The sequence below is a fragment of the Haliotis rubra genome, unplaced genomic scaffold (genome assembly GCF_003918875.1).
Source record: "Haliotis rubra isolate DU_JTF1 unplaced genomic scaffold, ASM391887v1 Scf348, whole genome shotgun sequence".
Lineage (NCBI taxonomy): Eukaryota > Metazoa > Mollusca > Gastropoda > Lepetellida > Haliotidae > Haliotis > Haliotis rubra.
Window position 1 is genome coordinate 153,613 of NW_025767022.1, and position 12,193 is coordinate 165,805.

Genomic DNA, 12,193 nt, shown 5'->3' on the forward strand with positions numbered 1-12,193 from the left:
TCTAGTATTGTACACAACTTACTTTGTAAATGTATTACCGTATTGGTTCTAATTATCAGTGACTCGCAAACCAATCATTTAAGTCGGCCAACTTTGCCTGGATAACAATACCACTGTTACGCTGCTAAGGTTTATTTAACTGTTAGTCATTTACCGTATCTACCATGTATATTTATTATTGTTTGCAATCTCTCTATAAGTATATAATTACCGACTCTGCTACGAATAAAGACTTCAAGGGACTCAGCAGCCTTCTCTCTGTTTTTAAGGTGATGGCCGAGTAGTCAGCTCTGCCAAGTTAATTCCCCCAAATATCTTGTCGTCAATGTGATGTAGCACCAAACAAACAAGCAACCCCAGAAACACAATCTACGTCATCCGGAACACAAGCTACGTCAGTTGGTGCAAGCTACGTCAACAGTATAAACAAACTGTGACTAACGGTGAACATCATTATAAATACAACATGTGTATTTCTTTAAATCGAGTACAATGTGGGTAACCTGTATTTGATCAGAATGTGTCTTTATCTATATGTTGTCTTGTAACAAGTCGATACCCCAATGGAGGCAAGTGATCCGGTTGTGACGGAGTTGTTAGGAGTTTTAATCAGACTCAGTTACTGTACTACATAGATGTATGTTGACTGTTGTAGGACCGTTCCTGTGGCACAGTGTGTAGATGTTTCCAGATGTTTCCATTATCATATATATGTGTGTGTGTGTGTGTGTGTGTGTTTGTTGCCATCACTAAGTTACGACTTGAGGATGCATTTGATGTGTTCTGCGGAGCGGAGTAAGGACACCAGCTCAAAATGGCAGCATTAAATAGGCTTTGAAGGAGGAAACAACTTGTACTGCCTTAACAGGCTGGTGCTAGTATCTGTTCAACTGATCGGATTATATTTTTTCACAACACCGGCTTTATAATGACTGTTTGTGTTTTTAAAATGTCTGGGAATTAACACAAAAATTGCAACTTTCTATCTGAGAGTCCCTTTCGCCTGTGTGTAGTCATCAATGGTTCTGTTTCCGTACCGAAGGCAGGTACGTGTTAGGATGATTTGTCTGGATGTATTCTATTTGATGTTGAACGCTGCAATCGCCAAAATCCCAGCTGTAACACAACAGTCAGAAAAATCAATATGGTAAGACACGTAACTGACATCATGACCACATAACTTCAACCAATTTACCATGTCTGCATTAGTTAAGAGGTTCAATGACAAGAAACATAAAGTTCTTGGTAGAATGCGTTTATTCAAATATACATATACTTGGTGGTGTATTGAAAGATACAGCAGAAACCTCACATTTTCCTTGACGCGGAGTCTGACTCACCCATAATGAACAAGCGGCTCTTACATCCGTGCCTGTTATATAATGTCACTTGTCGTTTGTGAGACTTTGTAAAAGTGATAAAAACATTATACATCGCACTGTCTGTTTCACACCTAATTCTCTTTCGGACTAATTCAATTTTAGTTTCAACTTGGGAATCAACAAGAAACACATCAATTAATTCTCGGACATTTGAAGAAGAGAACCATCAATCATCCCAATAAATGGTCAGCGAATCTCACTCAGCAATATTCCAGCTATATGGCTGTGGGACTAGACAATCCTGTGATCAACAGTATGGGAATCGATCTACACAACTGGGATACGATGACGTGTGACAGCCAAGTCACCGATCCTGACCACCCGATCCCGTTAATCGCCTCTAACGACAAGCATGGGTTACTGAAGACCAATTCTAACCCGGATCTACACGGGTTATTCGTGAATTTAGATCACGTGGTTGCATGTTGTAACCGATGACAACAACCTGTCGTTTGAATATTTTAACAGTCTAGTTGCGATTCATCAGTTCTCAACCGTGCATGAAAAAGATAGCATGTAACAAAATAAGCATGAATTGTGGAAGACACATAATAAACACCCGACGTGTCTAATCATGCAAAGTGAACAAAGAGCTACAGCGCATACGTTGTGTTAAAGGGCAATCATGTACCATTCAGGTATTGAAGGAATATTTAGCTGATCGACAATCGAGCTGTGTATTGTACGTTCAGTGACATAGTTCTTCATTAACGTGTAGTCTTACCCACAGACTCTGTCTCATTTTGTCCATAGCTACTATGATAATCTTAACAAGAAAAAAGCTTATCTCCATCCCCAGGGGAATTAAAGTTAAGATTGTGTTCAGGTTTGTCCGTCCGATGTTGGCAGCAGTGACCGAAATAATGATCAATAGTTTGGTTATATAGGTACTGAAGGTGTACTCACTAAACTTCCTAATTACAAAAATGTCGGTAATGTCAGTCGCTGTCAATAGTACAATATATATCCCCAATACCACACACCCGGCTGTTACTGGGTCTAGTGGCGTGCTGGATCGGGCGGTCATCACCATAGCCAGGGTGAACAACGCGTTACTAAGAAGCCAGGTCGCAAAGGCAGCAATAGTATTCTCAACGAATATTATGAAGAGCACGTTGTCAACGTTACGCCCTTTCGTCTCCAGTTCGAGCTTGTTTTCGAACCTGGTTCTGTAACTGATGACAAGGCATGCGTAGTAACAGATCGTCGACCCAAGAAGGAATACGAAGGCCAGTTCCAGGGCTTCTCTGTCGAGGAGGAAGAGCCAGCTGATGTAGAGAAGATCACCCAGGATGTGTACCCAGAAGAAGGCGGGTGTGAAGAGGACGGGATGGAGGTAGAGAGGACCATGTGGTCCCTTCCTGCAGAACAGGGTCAGCGAAAAGATGAGCCAGAGAGGTTGAAGAGCATATATGAAGACAAACACGTAGATAGACCATCGGGCCTTCCTGAACACGTTCTCGTAAACGCTGAACACATCGGCCGTGGTACTCAGGAATATCTCTGAAAATGTGTACCAGAGAATTTCTTTGCTGTAAACAAATATACACAGTGCATGGAAACATGAGATATTCTACTAATAACGATTAAAGTTACCAATCGATGTTCTTTTCTAAAACATCTGAGAGACATTGAATGACATTTAGAAGTGATAAATATAACGTGTGAATTTATGGATGTCAACTTCTCTATTTTGAGAAACACAACGTTTCGGGGTATATTCTTAGCCCTGTTCATTCACTTGGAGTAAGAATATTCCCCGAAACGTAGTGTACCGCACAATATAGACGTTGACATCCATTCATTCTCGCCTTTACTGTTCTGAGAGATACAGGGCTGGACTGCAGTTACCTGATCCTCCAAGCTCGGCAAAGACGGTCAGTATGACCGTCACCACAAACACCAGCAGAGTCGAGACGTTGAGGGGTAGAAGCAGGGACTTGTCTGAACGCTTCATTTTGATTTGAGGCGATAACTACATAACAGAAAGTAGAGTTAGTTTGGGGGCAACCGTTTCATGTTCATGTTGAATGGGGATAGGGGTGGGGACCGTCTGTATCCAAGGATATTGTATTTTCCATATATCCGTATGAGGGACATTGACTGAACATGGATGTGAGGATTCATGGAATCAATTCAGTGTAGATTCCTTCGGGGATTTGACACTAAATGACACTACTGTGAGAGATTATTTAAAATGGGTCGAGTTGAAACTAGAATTAGAAATACTGACTGGTCTGGTGAACTCATGCATGACGAGTCAGACTGGCTATGGTCACTGTCATACACTGTGTCGAATATTTAATAATTCAAATGGTTAGTGTTTAGGCTCACATTGTGATATCATGCTAATATTTTACTGGTCTTTGTTACAGATGCTTCTTGTATCTACATTACCCGTCTGGTCACTATATAGCTACTGCCAGTATGACGTTAACTCACTCACTCACTCAGATACACACGTCCTTGACGGAGCTGTTTCACATCATACCATGAGCAACTAGGTTGGTCTAAATGTATCCGATTAATATTCGTAGTATAGTCCTGTGGACGTATTTTATCTATATAATATCACGAATGTGAGTCGAGGCACTTGTCCTTGTCCACGCTGTCATTCTATAGCAGTAACCTCTGTGCTGTATGAATTCACGATCATTATAATTCCGAAGTCGCGTTGTGGAGCACGTGCCCAGCATCAGTATTTCAAGCAGCTCTGTTTTGTTTGAGTTTGGTGTACTTCATTCTATTCACGCATTTCCGATTACCGGTGAAACAAGCGAACCAGAATTACTTTTAAATAAAGTTACAGAAGCTTCTCATAAATCGAAACAAACTGACGCATATGTGAAGAACTACATGGAAGATATTGGTATGATTCTATGTCGGCAGCGTGCCACCTTGAAAACTATATCTACACCGAAGGTATGCGCCATTCCCCCTAAGTAACACGTATCTGAACGTTGCTATGGTAATGATAGTTATATATTATAACACATGAGGACATCCCACATCCCCTCCCATGTAATGTATTGTGTTTCATCCAGTGATCTGAATGACAAAACGAAGAAATTCAATCAAGCGCGGGTAGACGGTGGGAGTAACTATGACCATCTTAAGGTAGACAAATGCCGCGTCCTCTAATTAGTGATGCGCATGGATGGATTAAGTTATCGCGACTCCCTATGTCCCTATCTACTATCTAGCGTGTTGAATTTTGAAATATTATTGTGATATGAAGACAGATAATGTTTGAAATTAAAACATTCACCGCTGCAAGATTTCTGATTGTGACTGTTGGACATTGCACTAGTTGTGAGGAGTACGCCATTGGTGCAACCGTTATTAAAGGGGGGTATTTGATAGACTACTGGGACAGACAGAACATACCCGTTATGTTCAGCCATGACTGGGAGCACAAGGGGATAGCTGCACTGCAAAGTCTGATGTATTTGAATGAATCATTTCTAAGTGTAATCACACCCACGAGATTATCGCGAGTGGCTGTGATCAAAATGCTGGACAATTGTACCTTTGTGGTCGCGGCGGGTTAGTGTACTAATTTAAGCGGTTGCTAGTCACACCGAAGGCTCGAGTTCTATTCTTATGGCTAGAGAGTGTGAAGTTCATTGATGGTGATCAGTGGCGTCATATTGCTGGACAGTTGCTAAAGGTGGGGGAAACTAGACTCACTAATTCAAATCACATGTAGTAAGATGAGTCAGTAATACTTAGTTCTACTTTTGAACGGCTCAAACCACCAACATAACCACCAAAAGTCCTACAGTTAAACCTCGATTAAGTACAGAGAGACCTTAGTTACTTTTGTTCATTTGTCTTCAAATAATTGTTCCTAAATGGAATAGGACGAAACACGTTTAACTAACAAAATCTTATAGAATGGAATCTAACGATTCAATGATATTTTGGTGTAGACGATATAACGTTTGGTGGTCAACAAATATGTTCTGTGTTGTTTTCTCGGCACATCTAGGGAATGTCTAGGGATTGTTTGCCAGAAAGTCGTGCCTTATCGCCATTCAGTGCAACACGTGTGGTTTTGGAGAGGAGGAATCATCTGTCGCTTTTCCGAAAAAATAGGTCGATGCAATTCCAGACTTTGACTAGTATAGTGTTCCCATGTGTTGTCAAAACTTCAATTGTTTTTGTGGGGTGGCACAGCTTGAACAATACTATCATGTTTTCGCGAATAGCTGATTTACTTTGCCTTCCCAATCAACATTTGGACATATCCATCAGTACTTACACTGGCCAATAATGCTGTTGAAGTGACACCTATGTTGCCAGAAGGTTCCTCGATATATCTATAAAGTGTTTTCCATGTGTACCCTTCCCTTGTACGCTGAATTAGAGCACACCCATCACCAAGACGTTAATGTTCAAATGAACTCATTTAGATATCTCTCATGACGTCTTCACAAAGGGTACAATCTCGTGACAGGTTTTGAAAAACGTCCAGAGACCAAACGATCAGATCGAAAATATATCAGCTAATTCACACAGCAAACATGTCTGTCAAAACGAGACATGTTAAACTCAATATACGTGTGTCTTGTTTAGTGACATCCACGGGAAGTTGCACATCACAATAAGGGTCAGCTGCTTACCTTGTTCTCTTGCTATGCTAATTCTGTCACTGAATTGTCAAGCAAAGGTCATCGTGTTTTCGAACAAACAATCATCTAGGATTTGACAGCCTAGGTAAAATTGTGTAAAACCATTTCCTGACAGAACGGTGGATGAGCGAGATGGAGAAAGGTATTCCAATGTAAGTATTACAGGTGATTCAGTGCACGTTGCGTTGACGTTAATTGACACGCAGCTAGCAGCAATGCGGTATGGTTTGTTGGATACATCGAGTGAGGGCTGCCTGTCTTGTGTGTCTGGAATACACTGAATGCTTAACTAATAATATGTTGTCAATGTTAAGGGTACACAATGACTCATGGGGTTCTAATTGTAAACGTTTATTGGTACCTTTGGGCAGAGTACGTACACCCTTTTCGTGTGGTATCTAGACCTCCTCGTTTACTTTAGTAGTTAGTTTGCTACTTGAATTTTCCTTATTTTAGAAACTCAAAAAACAACTCTGGTTATTTCCTCAAATGTTATGAGACCCTTAGGTAGAGAAGTGTGTTTCACGTTAACATTCACGTTTTGGTTGGAATATTTTCATGTTATCTTAGAACGTGTTTGATGTCATGTTGTAAGCATTTTATAGTTTACTACGCGGTGTCTCTGTATGTCAGTAAGCCATAAAGGCTTTGTTTATAACATGATCAGCTTTACACACTGCTAATGCACAACTCTAGTAAAATAAACATATTTTGCTATGCTCTGTTGTCTGCCATAGGCTTTTTACATTCTTGGCATACTTTCTTTTGGTTGAACTATTGTTTATGATAGGGATTGATGGCACTATTTATAAACTACCTTTATCAGTAGGTCGTGACCTATTGTCTATAGCAAGGTGTGGCTCACGGAGATACACAATGGAACTCATATTTCTTTCAAAATAAAGATACCGCCTCCGTGGTGTAGTGGTTAGAGCGTCCGCCCGGAGAGCGGAAGGTCGCGGGTTCGATCCCCGACCGCGTCATACCAAAAGACGTTAAAATATGGAACTTGTTGGTCCCTGTCTGGCGCTCGGCATTAATGGGTACAACAAGGAGTCAGTATAATGTGTCTGAGTGGGGTATTCATGCTTCACTGCGGCATGGTATCTCAGTGGGCTAGCACTATAAAACAGCTTAAGTCTGGGCTAGGACGAGCAGCCGCACATACACACACACACGCATGCATGTCGTCATATGAGCGAAATATTCTCAAGCACGACGTTAAACCCAATTTCACCTAACCTCAAATAAAGATGATATTGTCAACTGGTATAGTCACCGTCAGTGGAACAAATCCTTGAGAACCCAAGCCATATCTATTTCTGAAATTATTCCTCTTCCTCCATTAAGGGCATCGATCAAGCAACACAGGCCTCAACAAACAATTCCACATCATCCCTATTACATCCAACATCCAAGGAACAGATCTTAAACAATGTGAAAAATGGAATTATCGTAATGAAATTATTGTAGAAGTTGTTTCGTGATATACATACTTTGGCCTATCGATGACTTTATCATTAAAGTAACAATAGAAGCATAACATTCGGAGTTAAATTTCAATCAGTCTGGACATTTTGAAAAGTCTTACACGGAAAGTATATTCAAAATATTTGATTAAAACATTAACCCATCCTTCTTTATACATGTGAAATATGGGGACATCAAAGCATAGAGGTGATAGAAAGGGTCCACTTTCTTGCATGTATACATTTGTGGTACAGGCATTAACACTCCTACTGTAATGGCTCAAGGGGAATGTGGACGATACTCATTGTTTGATAGAAAGTTCGATGGAATGCATTAAATACTGGCTAAAACTACTTCACATGCCACCCAAAAGACTCGTACGAAATGGGTAGACAGAACTGGGCAAGTAATGTTAGACATATTTTGTTTAGTTCAGTTCTTAATTCTGCGTAGGTCTGCCAAGACGTTGGATGAATAGCTAGTTTTCTTAACAGTTTTCACACCAGATTAAACGATATGTACTCCCAAAAATGGACAAATATATTAGCATCACATTAGCCATGCACGATTTCCGTTTAGCCTTGAAACAGAAATATGTAATAGGTAATAGATACGACCTTGTGTACATGTTCAACCGACTTTGCGCATGCTCGAGTTGGATGTACATGGCTAAATATTGATATCGGGAAACATCATAAAATTGCAAAGTCGCAAAGAGTATGTACATATTGTAATTTAAACAATATCAAATATCTGTACCATGTCACCATTATATGTCGTAAAAGAACATTCGAAAGCAATACATGCCAAATGAATATTTTATTCAACCTTCAATGCAACAATTCATTTGCCTTATGGTAACCACGAACTATCACGGTGTAAAATATGTTCTGTTACACCTATGCCTTAAAGAAACTGGTTGGGATAAAATGCGAACCCTTTGTTAAAATGATCCAATACTGCGCCATATAAACTTCATGTATAGGGTCCTATGGCCTTTCATACAATAAACATTTGAACGTGAATTTAAATATTTTTCCTTGTCCAGCACGGTATTGTACCCTGTGTTATCCCAAAAATTATCCCGTCCTTTATCCATCTTGATACATTCCGTTTCTTATCTGTTTGTGTTTGGGACTTACTGATTACATTCTTCTGTGCCACCACCCATCAAGGCTATTCATCCAGCTGTGCCCCACGAGTCCACTACAGTGATCAATCAGTGCTATCTACTTCTTGCCTTCATATTGTCCATTACCAGTCAGTGTTAAATTAGCGCCTGGCTTCCATTTTGCCATTGTCATTACCATTGAGCGTCAATTAACCTGTGGCTTCGTTTGTTAAGTGTCTACCATTGCTATAGCATTGCGTTCGGATGCAAACAAGTACAGATATGAACTTACTTAATCAAAGGTTGAATGGAGTTATACTGTACCCCGTAACATATGTGTTGATATTAATAAATGTTGTTACGTGACTCCAAAGTTGAAACTAAAAATTAAACCGGTAGTCAGTCCGAACTTGGTTCGAAACAAAACAAGCAAACAAGCTATGTAATGAAACTAACATTTGTATTAACTAAGTTCACAAATAAATACAAAGGTATCACTATGTGTAGCAGGGTAAGGGGTGGTACTTCTCAAATGATGACCAACGCCTGCTTGGGAGTGAGTTGTGTCTTGTGACACTAGTTTATTGCTCATAATATACATTTTGTTTTCCATCCTGTAACATTATAATACACAATTCAAATTACTTAAATTGCGTCAATTCCAAGAAAGTATCAGTAATAAACAAATGGAGTTCACAAAACGGACTATATATATTGTACAAAAACATGAAATATATTAGCATAAAAATATCACAATTATAATCATGTTAGAAAATACATAATTCTCCACACACATTGTGGTAATAATACACATGAAATATAAACACACTAAAAGGATAAAATACCTACCAAGTATAGGTGATGATATGGTAAGACGTCCACCCGTATAAGATTAACGAGGCAAAATTTCTTTGAGTGACATTTTCAGAAGTTGAATATGTCTTTCAGTATGTTCAGATACAATTAAGGAAACATGTTAAAATTCATCCTTATCAGATGAGGAATATATGTTCAGGTGATATGATTTGACTAGAGTGAAATTTAAGAGGGGATACGGGCGGAAGTCTTTCCGATGGTATATCGTCTACCTTAGTGAAAAAGAAAGTCCATCTATAAGTGATAAAATACCAATAAGTATGTTATGGTAACATATCATGATAAAACAGATATCACTCTAAGACTAAATAAATTCTGAAATAGCTATTATAGCATAATGGTAAACAAACCTGCATAATTAATATAAAGTATGACCAGAAATTATTGAGAATTTTAGGAATATGTGTAATTGGATTTCTAGTATAAACAAACTTGACCAGCTATCAAGTGCTTGGTTTCATTCAAGAGAGACATCTCCTTAATCCTTTTTCATTAGTTTGTGAAGAGTTATCCCCCTTTGTTTACTTGCTAACAGACGACATTTTCAGTGATCCTCAGTATGGATAATTTAGAGAAGAGGAAGTTGATTTTAGAGTATTTTAACAAGGACATCAGATCAGCTAAAGCGATTTCAAGTAGAACAGGAATCCCTTTGTCCACTGTTTATCGTGTTTTGAAAAATATTGCAAATGTATATGGCATTTAGCACCAGGGAGGCGCAGGCAGGCACAGAAAATTGACTGTCTGTGACAGGAGGCGGCTTGGTATTCTTGTTGCTAAAAACAAACGAAGGAGTTTAGAAAACTTAAGGCTGGATATGATTGATAGAGGAACTGTGGCTGTCTGTAAGGAGACAATTAGAACTGAGCTGCATGCAATGAGGTTGGCAGAAAAGTCGAGGAATTCCATCACCGATCATGAAACCTGAACAAAAGGAGCGAAGGTTGAACTGGTGCTTACAGCATAGAAATTTTAACTGGGACAATGTTATTTTCTCAGATGAAAGTTCTGTGTAGCTGTTTCCTAATACACTGAAATTCTGGACCAAACAAACTGAAAAACCTTTGTATCAGCGTCCACATTCATACCTTCACATCACACAATATTATAACCTAAGCAAGAATAATGTTTATGATATAACTATACTTAACATATATTAGATCCTACATAATATGTTTATAATTAAATTAACTAACCTTAAACAGAGAGTAGATGTACAGCTGAAGGAGAACTCCGTCCGTCAAAATGTCAAGAAATCTGTTTTCTGAAAAATGCCTTTCTTGTGCGGCTGTATGTTGTAGACTGATGTTGATGTGCTGATGTTAGTAAAGAAGAAAACAGACAACATGAAAGTGACCAATCAGAGCTCAAGGAATAGCTTGCCCTCTGAATAATTATTAAGAACAAAAGAACACCCTGCTCTCCCACAATAATACAATAAAACCAAGATCCAGCTTGGGGCAATCAAGCTGGAGACAAATACCAAACACTCTAATATAAACCTAATCCAATAAAACTACCACAACTGTTTAAAGATGATACCGTATTTACACAAACAAATAAAATAAAATGTAAAATATGACACTGCCACACTATGCACAGTACAAAATAGTGTGACTGTACAAACTAAAAGACAATATAATACTACGAGCAGTTATTCCCAGATACAGTAATCCAGCTGGAAGAAAGGGCTAGACAGAGGGCACCCAGGGTATCGCAAACATTGATGGTCTGCTCGTGGCTTGAGATGTCATGTGACTTGAGAGGCAAGAGTTAACTCCCCTTACAGACCTGACGATAAGATGCTAGACGATTCTACACAACGGTAGATGAATACGGAATAAACTCCTTGTGCAGCTCTTGTAAATCTTTCTGTCTAAATTTAGTGTCAGTCTAAATATATCACCAGTCCAAAATATAGCACACCACAGCCCCTCACTTAATATCTATCTCGACAAGGTATTTCATCTGGATCACTGTTACATAATGAAGAGCACTGCTACATAGCAACCTTGACATTCACGCGTTCCTCTCCCTTGTCTGTATCATGTCTCAATGCCTCTCTTCATCTGAAGTAGTAGTACACAAAGTGAATACTATACCAGTAAATGTAAACATTTGGATCTCAAAGAGTGGGTGACTGAGTATGGTCTTACGGTGGACACAGGGGACACCAGAAATGGCCTTCACACATTGTGCCCATAGGCCACAGGCATTTCTCCATACATGTATATAGCACAACATATACAGCAATGTCTGTATATGTAGGCCACAGTCATTTTTATACACATGCATATAGCACAACACATACAGCAATATCTGTTTATGTAGGCCACAGGCCCTTCTATACACGTATAGCAATATACATAGAGCAATATCTGTACATGAAGCCCACAGGTCGTTCTATACATGTATAGCAATATACATATAGCAATATCTGTACATGTAGGCCACAGGTCGTTCTATACATGTATAGCACAACACATATAGCAATATCGGTACACAGGCCTTTCAAACGTCTACATATTCAGGTGGATAAAATATTTTGATTTCACGTACATTTTTCGTAGGTGAGCTCCAGCTACACATATAAGCAAGAAATGGTATTCAGATATAATCAGAATTACATAATTACATTTTCACAGTTACCGCCGTATATTAAACTGTCTTCAAAGATAGGCTATAATGAGACAGCTCAGCCGAAATCTGGAATATGCTTT

The 12,193-nt window shown here is 39.1% G+C and overlaps 1 protein-coding gene across 1 annotated transcript; it reads right to left on the reverse strand.

Moving 5' to 3' along the window:
• Window positions 1-1,016: 1,016 nt before the first annotated feature.
• On the reverse strand, window positions 1,017-3,339 carry LOC124284909. The gene is made up of 3 exons (XM_046721039.1): window positions 3,234-3,339; window positions 2,366-2,885; window positions 1,017-1,116 (listed from the first exon to the last, which is right to left on the reverse strand). The coding sequence occupies exons 1-3, from the start codon at window positions 3,337-3,339 to the stop codon at window positions 1,017-1,019; spliced, it is 726 nt and encodes a 241-aa protein (XP_046576995.1).
• Window positions 3,340-12,193: the final 8,854 nt, after the last annotated feature.